This window comes from Zootoca vivipara, chromosome 5, assembly GCF_963506605.1.
Source record: "Zootoca vivipara chromosome 5, rZooViv1.1, whole genome shotgun sequence".
Taxonomy (NCBI): Eukaryota; Metazoa; Chordata; class Lepidosauria; order Squamata; family Lacertidae; genus Zootoca; species Zootoca vivipara.
In genome coordinates this window covers 75,658,134-75,680,648 of record NC_083280.1, presented here as the reverse complement: position 1 = coordinate 75,680,648, position 22,515 = coordinate 75,658,134, and the positions used below count along the sequence as shown (strand labels likewise).

The 22,515-nt window shown below is 40.7% G+C and overlaps 1 protein-coding gene across 7 annotated transcripts in view; it reads right to left on the bottom strand.

The window, feature by feature from the left end:
• Positions 1 to 1,432: 1,432 nt before the first annotated feature.
• The window catches only part of CCSER2 (coiled-coil serine rich protein 2), a 61,439-nt gene continuing 40,356 nt past the window's right edge, over positions 1,433 to 22,515 (bottom strand). For 5 of the 7 annotated variants that reach the window (XM_035137668.2, XM_035137664.2, XM_035137670.2 and 2 more), the window contains one exon: positions 1,433 to 11,618. In XM_035137668.2, the coding sequence (XP_034993559.2) occupies positions 10,809 to 11,618 (810 nt within the window). In that variant the 3' untranslated portion in view covers positions 1,433 to 10,808. The remainder of the gene's footprint in view (positions 11,619 to 22,515) is intronic. The other 2 variants (XM_035137672.2, XM_035137671.2) reach the window with 1 other exon arrangement.

The following is a 22,515-nucleotide window of genomic DNA, read 5'->3' as shown; positions in this document are numbered from 1 at the left end:
CTTGGGACTGACCTGAAGTATAGTCTCTGATATGATTTGGAGAAAATCAAGCCTAACCCTGGCTAATGCTTCATTGCTTGAGGGGTGGTCCCTGTTGTTTTGAAAGAGCCAGTGGTGTTGCTCCCAAAGAAATTAGCTCTGGACCCTTTAGACTCAAGCAACTATCAATCCATATCAAATATACCCCTTTGAGGAAAAGAGAGGGTTGTGGTAGGGCCACTGCAAGCATTCTTGGATGGCACAGATTATTTAGATCCATTCCAATGTGGCTTCAGGCCTGATGGATGATATTTGCAGAGACTGGGACAGGAGGAGTGTGACTTTGCTCCTGTTTCTTATCACCTGTTGTCTTTTGATACCATCAGCCATGGTATCCTCCTGGACTGGCTCTGGTTAAAAAGGCAGCCTGGTTCTTGTTGAATGGTATGCAAGTAGCAGTTGCCTTATGAATCCCTTCCTCACTGGTTCCATGTCGACATCCATTTCTCACGCCCTCTAGCTGCATTTTTTCCTGCAGGTCAGCTCAGCAGGTTGATGCAGTAATCTTCAAGCTCCATAGGAAAGAGCAGAAGTTATGACGAGCGCCGGAGGCAGAAGCAAACATTTGGTCATATTCAGCCTTGCATAGATCAGAAAACTGCCAGACATTCATGCAACGCTAAGAACACTGTCCTAGTTTGGGGAGAGAATAGGCTATTTGGAATGTGGAATAAAGAGGATTGATTTTTCTCTCTCAAGACTGTCAGCACTTTTCTAAAGAAGTGCAACATCGGGTAGCTTCAGATGGAAGCACTTTGAAAGGTATTTATCAAAATGTACGGTATTATACAGGGAGGAATTATTGACTGAATTCCGTTCTGTGCAAAATGTAAACCAACAAGCCAAACCAAAAGAGAGACTTACATAGTTTATGGCCTCAAAGACCGGTGGTGCAATTATCTCATTCAGCCCAAAGCACAATAAAACACTGCTTTCAACAGGTGAGAGCTCTTAAGATGCTTCCAGGCATCAAAATTTGGGCTGATACTTGTAACATTTATGTTCTAGCAGAGGATGGAGTTGCTTTTCATTCTGACGATGCAACTCTAGTGATTAACATGTAGAGAGGGTTAAGCAAAAATTACTGCGCTTAAACAGCAAAAATCCTTTGGAAATTACATATATGTGAAAGTTTTCTGCATTCACTAACCAGTGAAAAAGTCCATGTCATACATATATGCTATGGAAAGCCCACCTTTGATTAATTTAAAAATAAAAATCTGCCTGGGGGAATAGGTCCCCCTGATCCAGAAGCCCCACCCCTGAAGCAGAAAGGTTATTTGGTTCCCAATTCAGACATTATGGGTTGGCTCTAGATCAGTGGTTCCCAACCTTTATTTGGCCATGCCCCACCTAAGCATCTCTAAAATCCTGATTTCCCCACCCCCACCCCCCGTGACATATAATTCTTATTATTCCAAAAGTGAGCTCCTATTCACGTGGAGGAAGCCTTAAAGGCCATTCACTGTTAATAACTCATTCTTGAATTGCCCCACTTAAAAATCAAATTGCCCCACATTGGGAACCACAGATCTAGATGTACAGAGTAATTGTATGCATATCTACCCAGAAGAAAGAACAGGGTATAAGGACACAATCTCTGCCACCCAATTTAAACAAACAAGGAGCTTTGCAGAAGGCTCCTTGCTTCCAAGGTCATCCTCTACAAGTTGGAGAGTGACAAGAACAGTCATGAGGGGCAATGAGCTACCTTGTTCATCTCTAGACACCCATACCCAAATGTGGAATTAACATTTACATGTAACTGTAGCCAACTTCAGGCAATATTACAGTCACCTTTATTTCAATGAAAATCAAGACATGACTTATCTTTTCCCGCTAGTTTCAGTAGGATCTATATGCTATGTATTTTTTATATATTTTTTGTATTTTACTTTTTAAGTTGCTTTCAGACTTCCTCGACTGGGGAAAGCGATGAATAAATTAAGTCTGGATTCAACTCCATAGGTTGGATCTAGCTAACCCACAGTACTAGCAGAAGCCAGTACAAAGTCTCCTGCTAGCACAATGGGGCTCCCCCCCACACACTTCTTGTCCCCACATCTGCTCTGAAGGGTGGGGAAGAGAGCGGAGAACACTCCCTTTGGCAACCAGAAATGCTTGCGCTTATCATCTTAGCACAAGGTTGAATTCCCCCTATGAGTCTACCCTTATTTGTTCAAAACCTTCATACAAGTTCCTTACTCACCTGTAAAACAGGGAAATGGTGCAATTCAGTGGCAATGTATATGTTTTTTGCAGAAAGATATAGGTTCAATCTGCAGCTTTTCTGGGGACTGGGAAAGAGCAACTTGGTTGTAGAACATACAGTGGGGTGGGCTGGAAGAAGCTTGCCCCGAAGTTTGCAATTTATAGCAGTCTTATATTGGACTGCAGAAAGATTTATGAAGATTTTACTGGATTGGCATCTATTCAAAGTGAGGAGAAACCCTCCCAGCCCCACAGTATTCAGCCCTCTCCCCATGTCTTTTCTTCCCATAGCTATGAATTATAAATGCAACCAGCTGGAAATATGAGGCCTATGAATGATATACATTAATTACAAACATACTTTACTTGGGTTATCAATCACTCTCTGTTCCCCTCCTCCCACCAAAGTAATGACAGTTTCTTTCAGCTGAAGAGTTGTGGCTGAGCTAATTTGCTGCTGCTCACTGTCAAATATATTGTGAGTCGGGGAGAGAAAATTCAGAATACAGTTAAGTGTTTAATTTGTGATCCTCCCAACAGTGAGAACAGGAGACGTGAGGGGTAGACTGCAGCAACCACATTTGTCAAGGACCCAGTCATTGCAGAAAGAAGCTGTTTTTAATGCAGGCAGGGCAGGAGTTTCACATACCTTTTAAGAATTCACTTTCCCCCCATTAGCTTGCATCACAGTGCCCTCTGCTGCACAACAGCCAAAGCAAAGCATTTCTTTCTCCCATAAGCTTTGATTTAAAACAACAAGTGGGGAAGACAGAAATAACAGGCCTGCCCACTGGCACTGCAAAGCAGATATACAATTTCTGGGAGGTGCCAAAACTCATGTGACAATTTTACCCTGCTCCTTTCATGCCCAGGTTCTCTGTGTGTGAAATAGAAGCTAGATTGTGCTTCCTCTGGTAACTGTTCAGATTTACCTATTCCACACAAATTGCAAAAACCGAGTAGTAAGATCACCTTGCGAGGACTACCTAGTCAAAAAAATGTATGCTATTCAGAAGCACTGACACTGGAGGACCATCACAGTGCTGTGAAGAAGAAAGACCACATACTTTCACAAAAACAGCTCATGGTGCAACATCACCCTCTTCTAAATCATCCATTACCTTCTCTTGCCTCACACTCCCTTTTCCACTCTTGATTTGGAGAAAAGCAGGTGCTTCCTGGCTTGAGGCACATCTGACAAGAGAACAGCCTGCTCTTTCCAGTTAAAAAGTAGTAGTAATTGGAGTTGAATTGAACTAAGTTACCAGGCTTGGCCAGAGGGGCTAAATACTAGGTGCTTTGATTAAAGACTGGGTGAAGGAGGAACAGCTTCTTCTCGAACTGAGGTGGATTGCGTGCCAGGGGGTGATGCCTGCTTTGATCATTTAGTTGGACTCAGGTTGCCATAATAGATCTTTCTCTTTCTTCCTCTCCTGCAATCAATTTGTAGCATTTGAATAAGGGTAAACAATGTGGTGCCTTTCCAGATGATGTTGTACTACAGTTCCCATTAGCCCCTGCCATTGTGGTCAATGGTCATTCATAATGGGAGTTGTACCACGTGGGCTATGGCTGCATTAGAGCTCAAACTTCTTAGGGCTAGCTCAGAAACGGCATGGGCCCACTTGCTTTGTGAAGACACAAGCAGGAAACAGGAAGCAAGCAGCCAAAGCACTTCACATGCAATTGTTTTACTCAGCACTCGGAATGTTGAGTCCTATTTGTGGAAAGAGAGTTGGTACTTTGTCTCTTGTTTATTGCACAAATCTCAGCCTTGACTTTAATCCTTACCTCTAGGCTATTTAGTATACAGTAAGCCCATAACTTACATGCATGTAACTTGTGCGCATTTAGCTTTATGTGCTTGACCACTTTCTTTTACAATTAAAAAGTGGGCGGGTGTCGAGGAAATAAACTTTGGATATCCCAACTGCAATTGCACCCCATTTGTTTTGACTATATGCGATTTTGGCTTTAGGAGCAATCCACGGAACATAACCTCCACGTAAACTGAGGGCTTACTGCAATCCATTATGGGCTGGAGTAGACCAGTTCCTCTCCTCAAGCTGCCTCTTCCATTGGGTGCAGTGGTTTGATTGCTGGGCCTGGACATGGGAAATTCTGCTTTAAATCCTTTATGTGTTCGATGGGTGTCCTTGCCCAAGCGACTATCTGCCTAATGTACCTTACAGATGAAGAGATGCTAAAATGCTATTTGGAAGAGGACATCCCATGTAGTACAGTAGACAGGATGTTGGGAGTTAGGACTAGAGCAGGCATCCCCAAACTTTGGCCCTCCAGATGTTTTGGACTACAATTCCCATCTTCCCCGACCACTGGACCTGTTAGCTAGGGATCATGGGAGTTGTAGGCCAAAACATCTGGAGGGCCGCAGTTTGGGGATGCCTGGACTAGAGAGAGCTGGGGGCAAATTCATACAAGGCCTTTGAGCTCGCTCACGTTGGCCAGTCACTTTATGAAGGTGTTAAGAGGATTCAGCCAAGAAAACACCAGATCCTTGGAAAACATATGGCCTACAAATGTAGTAAGGGTGGATACAAAAATAAGTATTTACACAGAGCTAGGTGCTAAAGAAACACATGCTGAAATCACAGAAGGCCTGACATTGTTTTTTATGAAAGACAAGGAGTGAGTGGAGTGCATACTACATTTCAAGAACACGTAAGTCAACTCCCATCAAATGTGTGTGGGGCTTCAAAATGTGTGTCTGGATTGCAGTGTTTTATATCCAATGAAATCCAAGTTACCACATGAAATCCTTACTTTCAGAGCAGCAATCTGCAGAAACAGACTGCACAGACTGATGCAATATTAAAAAGCAGGGAAGTACAATAACTAGAATACTGGTCCCCTCCAATTATTAATATTTTACATGTTCAACTATTATACAGTGGTAACTCTGGTTAAGAACTTAATTTGTTCCGGAGGTCCATTCTTAACCTGAAACTTCTTAACCTGAGATACCACTTTAGCTAATAGTGCCTCCTGCTGCCACCGTAGCACAATTTCTGTTCTCATCCTGAAGCAAAGTTCTTAACCCGAGGTACTATTTCTGGGTTAGCGGAGTTTGTAACCTGAAGCGTTTGTAACCGGAAACATTTGTAACCCGAGGTACCACTGTATAGACATTTTCTTCTGAGGAGGACAGCGAGATAGCACCAAATAACAGTAAGGATTAATACCGAAAGAGTGAAAAGATTGTTTTAAAAGATTGTTGTGGAGTGGTGTACTAGTAAATTTTGAAATAAAAGAGCACATCATGGCAGCCCCAAAGTCATTACCCCCAAGGAGTCTTAAAATGTAAGCAACTGTGCAGTCTTATACACCCAATCCAAAATCAACGGGACACGTAGTAACACTCAGTTTATTATGAATTAGCGTGACTGAATTCCTATGCATAGCTTGGGAGTAAGTTTGACTGAATGCAGTAGCATTAACTTTTGACTGGACGTGTTCAAAACATTTTTGTAGGACCCATTGTTGTCACTACCCCATTATTTCCATTATTCTGTTCATCTAAAATTATATTGGATTTCAGATGAGCCAACGGATTGTGATTTGTCCAGATTTCTGTTGACAACACTAGGCGGCAGAATAATCATTTTAAAATTAAGATCCAGAACACTCTGCATCTCCCAGAATCTACCCAAGCAAACCACAAAAATGGAGACAAATAACTTGTAACACACAAAGACATTCAGAATTATGAATTTTATTCACTAAAGCAACACGGAGGAAAGTCTTTACATACAAGTTTTTAAATCATCTTTACAAGCAAGTTCCAATATACAGTATTTACTTTAATATTTTTTAACGAAATACTATGTATTAAGGGTACTTTTGCAGCTAGTACCAAATATAATACTAACACTGCAGTTAATATTAATTTATTGTGGTGCTCTTGACATTTATGTAGGCAGTGAGCAGCTTTACCACAGCAGTGATCAAAATATTTTGGAGTTTTCCGAGAGCATGGTTGTAGAAGGGACTGAAACCCGGATCTACGGCCATGATTGCATTTCAGCAGGACAAATTTCACCAGCATTAAGCACACAAGTCCCACTGATTTCAATGAGGGAGAGCCAAGCACAAACCAAACTCGCCTATGGAAATCAGCAGACCTTAAAAGTGCTTAGCTTTGCCTGAATTGTGCCCATGGTTGTCAGAGAATCATTGCACCCAGGTGAAAACAAAGACAAAATGGAAACCCCATTCCAAAACCAATATCCATTTTAATGGTATAATAAAAATGCAGATAGTTATGGGGGGGGGGAGAAGGTAATTATGTTCCATCCGCAGGCGTGTTACTCTACCAGTATATGAAAGGTTTCATGAATGCACATGTATTGACATGCAAGGAACGAAGAAATCACAAATGCCATTCTAATTATCTATGCTGCATTAGAACAACAACAAAAAAAAAAAACCAGCATTTGAGACCAGGGATTGGTTTCTGTGCAGTCAACTTAAACTTCACCATAGCTGGAGAGGGAGTTCATGTTATATGCTTGTCTGAGAACCACTTGAAAGAATTGATGCTCATTGATTACACAAATGATTCACTCAACTTTGGGGAGGTGGGTGCTTAGTATTGCACATGGTTTCATTAATATATCAAAAATCATACCTAACCATATAGAACAAAGTGGAGTATTTAAGCCTCTGTTCTGGTGTCTCCAGGGGCCTCTCCTTCAAAAGAAATTGCTCACAATTTTTTTTAGCGATAGTATGCAAATGCTAGGTATTAAATAAGTGGATGCTTAGTGAGACAAGCCTTTGGGGGGCAATACCTTGCAGTAACACTCAATGATACCATGAACATTTGGAGATAATAATGAACAGGTGGCAGGGAATGGAAGAGGCTGGCAGCATTTGTAAGCTGCATCATCCATGGAAAGCTGCCGTTGTTTTAAAAGCCCACTCTAATTCCAATGCATAATCAAAAACTATTTCACTAACTCAACCACAGGCATTTAGATTAAATTTAGGCACAACTCCAAGCAACGGAGCTCATAGTTTATAAAGTGCAAAATTAGTTTTGTTTCGCTTTTACAGCTATTGTTAAAAGATAGATATCTTCAATATATATATACGTTTTGAGGAGCTGTTTTAACACTTTAGGAACTATTGCATAACGTAGGAGGATCCAGAAAGGTAGAATGCACATGTTTAAAAACCTAATCAAAATCAAATTTTTAAATATCTGCATTTAAAATACCAATGGCATTTCTTCCCTTTAAGTATTAATATTTCTTGAAATATACAACCATTAGAGTCCCAATACAGGCCTGGCACTCCAAACAGCACTTTCTACAAACCGTCATGAGCCTTCAGTTTTCCCTCTCATCACCTGAAAGAGCTTTGTCTCACACTCTGAACTTTCTCAACATACTTTGTAACTTTCTTTGATATAGTCATACTTGGGGAAAGATTACATATCCAGTTTAGAGATAGAGAAATGCCTGATGGTGAAAGCCCCTAGCTAAGCTTCCTCTGTCAGATAATTGCCTTTGGCAGTGTGGCAACTCATTCAATTTTTCTAGCAACAGTGGCAAACTCAGCCCACCCCAAAGTTTGCATGTGCTGGCAGCACAATCTATTTAGACTATCCATCTAAACCTTACATGTAATCAATCCGCTATCCTCAGCATTGATTCTAAATTGCCAGACTTTTTTTTTTTAATGGGGCATGCAATCTTAAAATTATATTTGGAAAATACTTCCTTTTCATTAGGTACTATATTTTAGTAATTTAAGAACTAAGACCAACTCCAGTGCTAACTATTCATTAAGTGCTCTGAGGAATAGAGTTATTTTAGTAATATTAATTTTTTTAAAAATAAATAATTTCTAATTTATATCCAAGGAAATCCATAAAAGTCCAAGCTTTAAAATGTGATGCAAAGGTCTTTAATAACTGAAAACAGCTTTTAGAGTAGTTGCCCTAGGCAAGCGACAATTTCCTTCCAGAAGAGCAAATTGTCGGACTGCTCATTATACATGTTGGGGGGTTGGCAAATTATTTTTTTGTATCTGGACTGAAATTGAATTAATAAGAGTAGGTGTAGAATGATAAGATACAATCAAATTATTCCTAAAACTTCATTTACCAATGACAAATGGTCTCTTTTCTTCAACAAGATGTCTGAACATATCTAAAAGGGCAAGAAGATGCATCAATAACTTCTGCTCCAGTAATGTTTGAATATTGGAAAACCATTGAGTATCAGCTGTATATGACAATATGGGATCATGCTATATTTGTTGTTCAAAGAGTATGCTGTAATTGCACCTTGACTCCAACCAGAAAGGAACACTATTGTAACACAAACTGCTGTGCCACTGTAAATGCTAAAGTATCTACTGTAAGGATCACATCTACTAAGTAACCATTTAATCAAACTATTTGGACAGATGGAATATAAAAGGAAGTGTTTAGTCTGTCTTAATTAAACAGCATAATGTGAGAATTTGAGTTATAATCCATTTCAATGTTTGAGAAAACCATTGTACAATTTAAATCTTAGGACCTCGTATTACCCCATCCCTGGTCACAAAAATGCAACTGACGTTTTAAAAAGTTGTGTAGCTTTAGGAAGTTAGTTGTACTTTAGCCCTTTTAATGCATTATTCATGCAAAAGGGTTATACAGGGGATGTGGGACTCATTCTGACCCTTCACAAATTGAAGGATAACTTCTTGGGAATCATGTAGACCCATGTGCCGCCTTCAAGCAATTTAGAGGGTTCTAAATTGCGTTGGGAGCCTACAATGATAGGGCTTCCCCATCAGTTATCACCAAAATGTGAGGTGTTGGGAGGCAAAATTCACAACCCTGCAGTTCCCATCGACCAGCTTTGCATCTTGAAAATGTTTCCTGCTGTTGACAATTCTTGGGCGGACGAGAGTATTCCCTAGTTGAGGACAGCAACCACAAACATATGCTCTTACAGGTTTAAGGTGCATAGATAAAGTTAACCTAAGAGGATATTCTTGGTCAGTCTTATGACTAAGGAACCATGTTTGATTTATGCAAGCATCTTTAACATCCCTTCAGAGGGAGGCATATATTCTTGGATTAAAGTAAGCCCAATCTGCAAATGCTCTGGTTTCATTTTTGAAGTATCAATGTTTGAGATAGCATTCAACAAAGGATTCAAACCTACTACTGTAATATACTCGCACCTGCTTCATTTAACAGTACAAAAGGCAGCGTTTGAAAAGGCTACCTTCTAACCGTTGTTCTCTGGTTGGCATTTGAGTAAGACTTAGATGCAGTTAACCTACTACATATTTGGTTTTGGGGTGTGTGCAGTGTTTCTCATAAGAGCATTTTATTGCATATTTGCTAATGTAAGTTACAGGTATATCTTTACACTTCATTGCGCCATAAATATTTAAACTGCAACCATCTTCATACAGAGTACCTAAGAGAATTTTTTCTCCTTTACCAGTCATTTTCCATCCCTCATTCAATACCTAGGAACTAGCCACAAATGCAATATTATTAATCTCTTGAAAGAGTACCAGTTCTGTTCTTATGACTCCACAAGATGTCCCAAAGTGTTTGTGTATCTTAAAAATATTTTCTTAAAAAACAAGCTTTTATTATGAAAAATAATTTTCAAATCCCTACATTTATGGCAAAGGTTTGTGCAAACATTTCAAGTTGGGTTCATAAGACTTGCAACAGCAACATAAATTAATAAATAATGTTACAATTAAGTTAAATCTTAACATGAAAGTTATGCTGTGAAAATCCACAACACAGGTGTCATGGAGTCATTATTCCCAGGGTCACAGCACATACCATTTTACAACTATCTGCATGAAAAGGTTTTGGATGGATTAATGTTTAAAATTTAACTAATATCCATTTCACCCTGTGAAATTTTGTTTGCCCCTTGTGAACAGTGAAATATAAATTCAAAAAGTAAATACAGCAATTTGGGATCCTCCTGGCATGAAATAAAAACCCCAATTCAACACCACATATACATCATTTAGACAGTCTTGGGTTCATTGTTGTAATAAATAGGAGCATTTTGCATAGGTCTCTGAGATACAGAGTCAGAATTATGGCTGAGATTGAGGATAAAAAAACTAATTTATCACATAGTTGATGTCAGAGCCAAACGTGTATCCATAACCACCTAACATTCAGTGGTCCAAACTACTAAGGGTTGGATTTCCAGCAAGCAGCCTGTCCTCCTCAAACAAATGGTGCTTTACTCTTAGCAACCAGTAGCCATTTCAAACTTTAGTATTAAGCCAAACAATCTTCAAAGGGGACATATGGGCAATGCAATCAATGGATAGCACAGACTTTTGTAAACCATATTTTGAAGGGATGATGCACATTTCTAAATGGCACAAAATCAAGAGATTAGACTATAATAGTTAAGTACCAAAAGAACTGAAGCATTCAGTGCATGCATGCTTTTGATGAAGATTCTTGACTGAGACAAGAAAGGGTGAGAGTAAGCAGCTTTACAATACAGGACACTGAGATGTTCATATGCAAGTCATGATTTCAATTATGTCTTTGGTTTAGGGAGGCGGGAATGCCGATTAGGAGCCACACTGTCACCAGAATGAATGTTTGAATCTTGATTCTGCATATTTTCTTTTGCTTGTATTAGTTGCCTTGAGTGGTTTGTCTTTGACCAGGTATTCTGAGATTCAGGAGGCATCATGATTTTTGGATTTGTCATTTGCTTGGGCCTAAAGGAAATCGTTGGAGGACGAAGCTTTGAGATTTTCTGGCTCTTATGACTCAGATCAGACTGACTGGATGCCAGCTGCAGTTGTGTTGGGTGGCTTGGCGGCAGCTGTTCAGGCTCCTTTGAAGCAGAAGAGCCATCTGCAGATGCTGCTGCAACCGTTACTGGAGGAGGCACTAAAGCATTTTGCTTCGGAGTCTTGGTAACTCTTGAACTCTTTGGCGCTGAAGCCTGGTTTGTCCGCGAGCAACTGTTTTTTAGAACTAATTTGGTCTGCACTTCTTGACTATTTACTTGGGAAGATGAGTGAGAAGAGGGATGCGAATGTAGTGTATTAAATTTTCTACCAGACAGTTCTTTAGGTTTCTCTCTAACTTTTACATTCTTGGTGGAATGTGCATTCTCCTCTGCCTTCCTTACATTTAACTGTGTATTTAAAGTGCTCAGTTCATTTAGGCTATTGGTGAAGGAGCCATCTGCAGCATTTTGAGATTCATGGCCAGCACTTTTCTTTTGGTCTTCTGTTGGTTCACTGTGGGCCCCGATGAGTGACGTTTTTGTTAATTTTCCCTGGGCGAGGTCTGTGAAACTGGGAAGGTGGCTGGAAGGCTGTAGTACTTGAGGCTATAGGAGAGAGAGTTAGATGCCAACAATTAGGTAAAAATCAGTTAATATAAATGAAAGACACACTGATCTGTTATAGTAGTTTGAAATCCAGCTTTTCACTCAAAAGTTTACATTTGAAAAACAGGTGAAACACATTCCCAGACATCTGCAACAACAAAATAAAATCCAGCAATCTAAAATAAATTGTGCAACACAGGGGGAAATTTATTGACTCAATTGTAGCAGGAAAAATAGCCAGATCAAACAATAAAAACACACACAAACATACTATTGTAGCAAAAAGAACGTTAATGCCCAAGAAATGGTAAGCAAATTTAATGGCACACACATGTAAATGAGAAGTTACACGTATAATTTCCTATTAAGTGCTCATATGCTATAGCTATGAATAAAATTCTTAAGGTTTTATTCTATAAGGTGGGGAGGGGAAACCTATAAGGGGAAAAAAGAGATTTTTTTTTTTAATGAAGTCACTGCATAATACGATTATACAGAATGAACCCAGATTTTAGGAACATTATATTGCAATTGTCACACCTGAGAAAAGGATGTAAGTATACAACAAAGAACTCATATCTAAGTGAAAGAGCATGAGCTTTGTGTGCAATAGCCACATTCATACTGCACAATTTTAATGAACACAGGTAGCAAGGTTGGAGAATATCTTTACCTGAGACCTCAAAAAGCTACTACCTGTCAGAGCAGACAGAACTGGGTGAGATAAAGCAGCCTATTATGTCCACTGCATGTTATGTATAGGTTCATCTCATTTTACCAATGGAATTTCGGGCACTTAAAAAAAACCCTACCCTACACAAAGGCTTACATTTAGTTCTGTAAGAAATATCAATGTGCCCCTCTCCCATAACTTTAGAAAGTGAAAGACCTGGAGACTATAGTTTGGAGTACCCTGGGCCCCCACAAGATCAACACATTGCAAATTAGTGGAACATACTGACTATCCAATCCCAATTTTTCTACATTAATACCTAAATTGGAATGTATCAAGACCTAGTCAAAGACCAGGACCACACACAACTGGCCATTGGCTTATTGCAAATGTGGAAGTTCTTGGAAAAGATATGGTATTTCTGCTGCTTTGCTGCTTCGCTGTCCTGCTGTGCTGGTCTGAGCTTTTTCATGGCTTGGTTTAGTGTGTAATCTGAACCAGAGTTCATAGTTTGTCTCACTCCAAACCACTGAGTCTAGGTTCAGATGACATGCCAAACTAGTCGTGGGGAACTAGATCTAGTAAGTGGGTCAGATGCTTACCTCCCTCACCCTTCATGTGCCATTTTCCTTTACCCACATGGTCTGACATCAAACCACGTGAGCAAAGGCATGGTGCTTTGCAAACACCAGTTGATTGTCAGTGGTTTCAAAGGCATAGGGCTTTGCAAGTGCTGCTGACCAGTGGTGCCTACAAACCCAATTTCAGCAGAGAGCTATACCTTTACCTGCCACATACTTCATGCTATAGATGACATCAGGGGTAGAGCATGTGAGCATGGCTTAACCAAAACAGCCTGGTGGGCCAAATGTGGGAGCTCAGTGGGTCTGATTAGGCCTGTGGGGCAGAGATTTCCCCACTGTGGCTTAGTTCACAGGAGAGCAGTAGGACTGGGGGAGTAAAGCGAACCTGATCTCCTCCCCAAGGCCTTACTCATTCATGCTAAGCTGTGTTTTGGCTTAGTGTCAACTGCAAACTGAGCCAATGTGACATGTTAAACCACAAATATAAAAATGGCATTACAATGATCATTATGTCAACACTGTGGACAGATATAGCTCTGTATATGTTAGGACTGGGTTGCTAGCCTATTTTTGTTCTCAATGAATTTCTGTATAGCAATCCTAGCTTTGTAGATGTGATATTAGACGACATACCACTGTTGCATGACTGTGCAGGACTGGAGGGAAGACTACAATGTTTTGTGGGGGTGGCAGGGAGAAAGAAGACGACACAGCTTCCCAGAAAAGCTAGTTTTAAAAGCAGGTACAGTAGAAAGTGACCCAAAATAAATATAATTAGTAACAGGGGGAAAGGGTGTGACGGCAAGATATATGCATGGATAACAGCTTATACCAGAATCAAGCTAGGAGGTTTCCCATACAGCAAGAGGGAGGAAAGCAAAACTCAAGCAGGTAATCAGAAAGTGATGTACAAATGCTGTACTTTTTTTCAGGTCAGCAATCATCCAGTGATCAGGTTGCAGAAGCACTTTTAGGACATTCTGCTTCCTCCCTAACCCCCTCTGGATGATGATGATCATCAGGGATCCAGGAGGCCACCATGTGTGAGTGAGAGTGTGCACACACTTCTACATTGCAGTACGTCATCACAACCCTCCAAACCTCAGTAATGTTTTTACAAGCTTCACCATCTTATTTTGACTGAAAAGTGAAAATAACTTTTTCTCAACAAGCCAGTATTTATGGTGCAGAGTGGAGCACTGGTTTCCTTATCAGTAGCTCCCCAACTGTACTCTTTTATTACTTAGGGGAGTTTAAAAAGCAGCTTGGGGACTTGCCTGGAAGCGGCAGGTTGCCTCAAATGAAAACATCCACATATTCTGCATGTGGTTAAGTGCATCTCCCTGGGCCAGAGATGCTTTAAGTGGTCTTCAAATTGCTCAGTCCTGGAGATTCATGACTGGGTGAGGTATAACATTTGTCAACTTTGCTAGGCAGATGTATTTGCAAAGTAATAAAATTCCCTTTTGCTATATGAAAACAACATTTGTGTGTGTGTGTGTATTTCCATACACACACACCTCCTATAATCATGGAAACTCCTTCTCCTTTCTTCACTGCACTCTAGGACTGCTCTTGTATTGTAGAAATCTAACTACAGCCAGCCACTACAAGGTCTCCTTTACAAAAAACCACTTCCGCATCCCACGGAGGCGGTGTTGTGGGCTTGGCCCGACTGAACTCTCGCGATGGGGGCTGAGAGCTCAGCCCCCTCGCGAGGGGGGAGTTCCTGCCTCCGGCATACCCGGGCTGACCAATCGGGTCAGCCGGGAGGCGGGGCTTCCCCACTTTAAACCAAGCCGGAGGCGGGAACTGAGCATCTTTCGCCCCGGCTCCCAGCTCGATCGGATCACCCACCCACCCGCCCTTTAGGTTAGGCAGGTTAGGCCGACGCTGCTATGGACATTGGTTGGTCGCCTTGGTTGGCCGGGGGGCCTGGTAGGACTTTTTCCACTTGGACTAGCCAAACTGGTTTTTTCGCCTACCTCATAGCAATTCGTCACAACTGGGTTTTGGCGGTTAGGCATTGGAAATTTGCATAAATGAAGAAGGGGGGGCAGATTACATCATCATCTGCCCGAAATTGGAGATTTAATCCCGTTAAAGGGGTTCCTGGGGCGGTAGCTTTGTCCTGAGCCTACGGAGGTCAGGGCTTTATAGCACCCCCCAACGGTGGCCACAGGAGGTGTTCCAGTAGATGTACATCACTGGGCTCCTTTCTGGTGGTTAATTTCTCTCAGACTGTAACACACGGGTTACAGTCGGATATAGTCGGTTAGGTTCCAATGCCTAAGCCAATACCGCTCAACATCCGAAACCAATAAAGTTGTGGCCTTTTCACCCACTTAAAATTAATTCACTGTGTCTCGTGTCTTATTTCCTGGGGAGGGAGGGACATTGCCACACAATGAAAGAGTTCTATTGACACAAAGTGTTTTAATATTCTAAGGTTGCAATCCTTGGCACATCTATCTGACAGTAAATACCACTTTACTATAAAACCTACTTCTGAGCAGATATGCACTTGACTGTTGTTAATGATTTAAGGGCCTTAAATATTTCTAAACTATCAACATTTCTTAACATTTTATGTTGTAATATTTACTCACTTCTTTATATTAATTCACTTCTTGTATTTCCCAGAAGTCCATCATTTCTGACCATATGCCCCAGTAAAAATACTGGCAACTCAAGGAAATGAAAATATATTACTACTAGAAGAAGGCATACAAGTACCAGGTACCGTAATGTGGTGTGGAGAAAATCCACCTGTAAATCCTACCCCTTGCCTAAAATTCATTCATTTTTTCTCATTGGTCCAGTGCCTACCTATAATCTTTTTGATGTTCTACTTCTTCATAAATTGTATGCCCACCTTTGCTCTTCTACATTTCCTCCAGCACCTAGAATTGCTCTCAACATAAGGAATTGCTAAGAAAGCAATTTGAAGATTTCTTAGCACAAATCAAACTGTTGGTACTGACCTTTAAAGCCCTAAATGGCCTCGGTCCTGTATATCTGAAGGAGCGTCTCCACCCCCACCATTCAGCCCGGACACTGAGATCCAGCACAGAGAACCTTCTGGCAGTTCCCTCATTGTGAGAAGTGAGGTTACAGGGAACCAGACAGAGGGCCTTCTCGGTAGTGGCACCCGCCCTGTGGAATGCCCTCCCAGCAGATGTCAAGGCAATAAGTAACTATTTTACTTTCAGAAAACAACTGAAGGCGGCCCTGTTTAGGAAAGTTTTAAATGTTTGATGCTATACTGTTTTTAATATTCAGTTGGAAGCCACCCAGAGTGGCTGGGGAAACCCAGCCAGATGGGCGGGGTATAAATAAATAAATTATTTATTTCCTAGTCTCAGGGAAGCTACGCACCACAAATACATTATGTAAACTAGGTGTATGTAAACTGCTGCAGGGGACTCCAAAGTAACACCGAGGTACATGCAACACTGTGTGTAGGTGTACTTAACATTCCACAGTTTACTATTTTAGGAGATGGGAAGGGAGAAATGAAATGGTTAACAGAAAAGGACATGCAGAAGAGCCAGAAAGATTGTCCTGGCTTGTATCTGCCATGACATCTCCGGACTGTCAAAGTGGAGAAGCATGGCAGTGAATGATAAAGACAAAAAGGGATAATTCAGCGCTTTACTGTGCAGATCCTTTCTCCATTTCTACCATTACCGAAGGTTACCATCCAATTATGCATTAAAAAAATCACTAGTTAGTAGTCATTGCAGTGCATCTTTGCACTAATGCATTAATGTAGTGGGCTGTGCCCTGTGACTTAACAGAAGAGCACTCCAGACTCTAAGGATTCCCCTCATTTGCACGAGCAAAGTATCAACACCTTTCGATGGCCTACTCAAACTAACTAATTTTCCTTATTTCCTGTTTCTTATACTGTAATCCAGCATTCCCCAACTTATGATGTTAGGCCTCAACTTCTACCAGTTCCATCCAACATAGCCAAAAGTACAGGATAACGTGAGCTGAGAATCTAACTACATCTGAAAGGCACCACACTGGAAAAGACTGCAATAACCCAATCCCCACTACACTGTGGCACTGCACTGCATTAATGCATTTCTCCTTATGCTCACAGTTCTTTGAATCAGTTTGCTTTAACAATTGGGGTCACTTTTGTAGTAAAAGGTCCCTAAACCTGCCAACTGGCCAAAGTAGAAAATTTCATTCCCTTGCAAGTAGGGCACACAGAAATCTTTTTCCCAATTTGTCATATGGAGCCAAGATTAGAGGAACAATGCAGACGGAACAGCTAGAAATTCCACAAAATAGATTTAAAATACTTCTATGCCAGAAGTTTGAATTAGGACAGAATTGAAATTTATAGCTAAAAAGTTCTGAATCCTTAAAGGTAAAGGTAAAGGGACCCCTGACCATTAGGTCCAGTCGTGACCGACTCTGGGGTTGCGCGCTCATCTCGCATTATTGGCCGAGGGAGCCGGCGTATAGCTTCCAGGTCATGTGGCCAGCATGACAAAGCTGCTTCTGGCAAACCAGAGCAGCACATGGAAACGTCGTTTACCTTCCCGCTGTAGCGGTTCCTATTTATCTACTTGCATTTTGACGTGCTTTCGAACTGCTAGGTTGGCAGGAGCTGGGACCAAGCAACGGGAGCTCACCCCGTCACAGGGATTCGAACCGCCGCCCTTCTGATCAGCAAGCCCTAGGCTCAGTGGTTTAACCACAGCGCCACCTGGGTCCCAAAACCAGAGCAGCGCATGGAAATGCCATTTACCTTCCCACTGTAGTGGTACCTATTTATCTACTTGCACTTTGATGTGCTTTCAAACTGCTAGGTTGGCAGGAGCTGGGACCGAGCAACGGGAGCTTACCCCGTCGTGGGGATTCGAACCGCCGACCTTCTGATCGGCAAGCCTTAGGCTCTGTGGTTTAACCCACAGCGCTACCTGCGTCCCTTTTTTCTGAATCCTTATGTAGTATTAAAAGCCTCTTAAAAAGGATAATACCTTATTAGCAAAGCAGAATCAAATCCAGAAACTGGATTTCAATGCCAAATTTAGGATCATTCCACTATATCTAAAATATCAATGCCAAGCAAAACAAACTACACACACCTTATCATAGCTAAATTAAGAAAACATTTCTCTAAAAGATGGAAATAATTTGCTCTTAATCTTCATTTTAAAAGACATTCCACTTTCTTTTCAGGTATTATCATGGTTTGTCCTGCATAAAATATTTCTCATATTGGCCACTTTGGATAATCTTACATTAACAATAAGCAGAGATATCACAAGCCATCCATGCAGTAAAGCCAGGAAGTCTTTAATTAACAAGGGTCTTCAGTTTCTGCCCCTAGATTCTTTCCTCTCTAGGCAAGCCTGCTTCATGGCCTATCCTAATGGAAGGGCCAATAGAGAACATGTTATCATAAAATGGAATTAAGGGGCTGTCTATGTGGGTACAAGTCTTGTTCGTATATTGGCTCAATCACCCAGGATATGATAATCTGAATATGGCTACTGATATTCCAAATCATGTCTACTTGTTATAAGGAATGGGATCAGAAAATTCATTGTTTTCGATTTGTTGAGCTCAGGTGATAAAAAAACATTTGTTTTTATGTACTTTTATTACTGACATTTATACTGAATCCAGAAGGAAATTTGCTAAGTTATTATTGAATCGTTTGGCCACTTTTAATAACCTTAGTTTAAAGATGCACCTTCTGCCTAAGCAAGAGAAATACGTTTACATATTCAAAATTACAGTATTTTCTATAATCACAATGAATAGGCCATTTATTGAAACAAATGCTATCAACTGTAAAAATCTGCATAGGCATTAATATGTGCTTTCCAGTGTATGGAATGCCTATGTACTACCAGTTTGTTTTAATTTAGGTCTAGTTTTATTTAAGCCTGAGTTTTCATTTACTTTCAGTTACAGAAGTATTTCAATAAGCTAATTGCTTAAATAAGTTGACTGGCTGGCTATTGCATGGCTGAAATTGCATGGCTGAGATGAAATTGGAGTGGGACTTTCACAAACACTTTCACCCACTACACAAAGCAGACTGCTTTGTAGCACTCATGTAAAAAATTGCTGCAGGGGAAGGGGGCAAACACGCTAATTTGTTTTATGGAGCAAATGTCAGAGAAATAGAAGACATATCTCCATTGCCAGGTTCCCCTCTAAAGCTCTATATTTACCCTTAAGTTGTTCACCGGCAAACACCTGCTACAGACCTAACTGAAATGTATACGATAGCTACTTGTTTAAACTGTTTTGTGGAGCTTTCCATTAATGTGGCAGATAAGAAACTAATGTTGCTTGACAGGAGAAGTTGTGAGTCAGGTCCCAATTTAAATTTCATTTCTCCCATGAACTCAATGGGAAGTGTTAAATAATCACTCTTTCAACCGTATCCCCATCTCACTTTGTAATATGGACGTAATAACAGCCTCTTACAAGGATGTTATAAGGATTAATGAAAACTCATATGCAATGCTGTGTGCACTAAAAAAAGCACTATATGTTTATTGTGCTGTAGAATACTTCCAATGCTGTCTAACCAAGGAAGCAGATTATGACAAAGTATTAAACACCAATTGTGCCTTTGGATATTGTCAACAGGTATTTTTTACAGTAAATATAGGTTCTAGAAATTATCCATTTCCAGATTTCTCTAGATGTTCTAGTATAAAGGATTCACACATACCCTGCCACAATATAGCAGCATCCTGTGAAGGCTGGTTCTACATGAGTTGTTGCAGGGTGCTCAATAGCAGAAAATCAATGAAGAGAATTGCCACATATAAGACACACACAGTAAACTGGAAATTACTTCAAATGTTTTGCAATTTTGCATACAACTTAATGCCACTCAGTAAGGTGTAGAAAAATACAGGCATGAAAAAGTGATTCTCTTGCTTATAACACAGGTGAGATGAAACATTTACTTTGATTTCATTAAGAACTACCAAACAGCCTTTTCCTATTAATGTTGTGAGGTATGGAGAAAACAAGACAACTCTGCATGCACAACTTTGACATGCATGCACCATGCGGGCAGCAAACACAATAGTGAAGAAGTGGAAGGAGGAAGAAATCTGAAGTTGTACTGTACCACGCTTTATCATAGAAGTAATGGACTAATTCCTCAACTCCTTGCCAATAGCAAAATGGAAAGCAGAGACAAGAAAAAGACAAGGACAGTGGTGTCAGAGGACCAAGACACAACAATGAGCAATTGCCATGACCAAAGAGTACCCTCTCTTTCATTACATGGTTGTGTATATGAACCTATTGAAGAAAGCTTTTATTCCAATGTACTAAAGCAGGTCTTTTACATAAAGCATGTATATCCCTGAATCTTAAGAACAAAGTTATGCCAACTTTTCAAAGGACAAAACTGACTTGGTACCTAATTTCTACTCACCTTTATCTGGAACTCAGCATTGACTCTAATTATGATAATTTGAAGGATTACACAGAAATTCTAATAGCCTCTTGATTTCCTGCTCATCACATTGTTTTGAAGGTCTTATTTGTCTATATCAGATGTAGGAAACCTATGCACTATATTCCAGATGTTGCTATATTCCAGCTCCCATCATGTTGGCTGGAGCTGATAGGGGCTGCCATCCAACAACATCCATAGGGCCACACATTGGCTGCCCCTGGTCTGCAGTTTATCATTAATGCTCAAAAGGTAATATGTGATGCGCTATAAACTCATATTCCTTTTGGCTTTCCCTCATCCAAAAATGAGTCAGGGTATTTTCACAGCTTATAATCCCCTAAATCCACAACTACTCTGCCCAACCCCCTAGCTGGTTTTGCATAAGTTTCTATCCTGAAATTATGGCAAATTTGTTCCACTTACTTCCACCATCCTGACTCAATATATGTATGATTGGCCCTTTGATCATCAAACTAACCAGCACTTCTGTGACTGTTCACATACCAAAGACTCTACAGAAAAGCTTCCAGGCAACTGGGTATGAGGGATTGAAGTTTACCAGTCTAGTTAGGGGATGGGGGAGCCTCCAGTCCCTTCATGTGTTGTTGGATTCCAATCCCATCAGCCATGGATGCTTGGAGTTGGAGTCCAACAACATGTGGAAGGTCACAGGTTTACCACACCTAGTCTAGACACATAAGCAGCTTCCTATGCTACTGTTCCACACTCCTGATGCTGCCGCACCATGGACAAATCAAGCCAGAATTAGGCTTGTCATTTCATCTGAACCCAGTTTGGACCTGTTTCTCTCAAACAAACTTAAAGCAGTGAGCAAACAACAAGCCTTGGGTTACTACTTGTGATTTGTTTAAAGGAAACAAACTATGAGCCCAGATTTGGACAACACACAAAGCAAACAGGTTTGTTTTAAATTAGGAATTGGAAAACATTTTCAGCCTGAAAACTATACTACCATCTGGACAGTGGGGAGTGGGGACCACATGCTAGTGCTGGGAAGGCAAAAGTGGGTAGCTCCTTTCTACAGTAGGTTAGTTTCTACACATGCTCACACACCTCTCTTTGTCCATCCCGACAAAAAAGGGGCCATTATCAGTGTTCAAGGACACATTCCAGCCAAGCAAAAACTCTAAAGGAGAATGTGAAGGAAGGCCAGTTAGGGGTGTAGTTTGGGGAAACAGTGTTGTTGGGGAGGGGGCTTTACCCGGATAGAATCCCAAAGTCTGGGCAGAGGCCAGTAGGGCTGTATTTAGCCCCTGGGCCGTAGGTGCTCCATCCTGTTTCAAACTTTGGCTTAATGTGATGTGTGAACTAAGCCAGTAAGTGCATGCTACTGAACTCTTTCATATTACTTATTTCATTGATTTTCTAGCCCTAAGCAACTTTCACTGCACAGCTCGTAGCACTGAAAATTAATGAACTACCCAATATGGAAGACATACTAAGATCATAAGGAGCATCCTATTGGACCACAACAGAGGTCTATCTAACCCAAACTCTGTGAGAAGATGGGCCCATGCAAATTCAGCTAAGCAACCAAAGTAGTTCCTTGTCCAAGTGTAGTTCAGTATAATGGAAACTAGGCATTCATTTGGGAATGAGAGACCCTTAATCTCAGGGGTCATTGATTTGAGCCACATGTTGGGAATGTAGTACATCCATGTGTTGCTATTTAGAACAGGGGCATGTCCACACCAGGCACTGCATGTAGCAAAGTCCAAATCCCAGGGAAAGGGTCAAATAATGCCAGTTCTCAGTTCCAATTCTGCCCACAATTTAAATAGGAGCAGGTTCTTGCTCTGTTCAAAAGAGAAAGAGAGAGCGCACACACACACATGCTTACCAGTTAGTATTGTCTTTGTTTAGTTCTTAAATAGCTTTCTTACAACATACATAGCCCTTTAGTTATCATCCTTTTAAATTCTTAAGAACATTGCCGAAGATCTTAATTTCTGCCCATACTAAATTTATTTTAGCAGCATCTAACTGAAACTGAGAATGCAAATTCTCAAACCACCCAAAAAAACTATGACACCACTCAACTTTTAATAAAACTGATTGGAATACATCCGTACTTTGCAAATCAGCTTTCTAGGTTACGGATAATTTAAAACGCAAAAAAACTACCATAAGCAAATGAAAATGTTTACACAAACAAGGTAG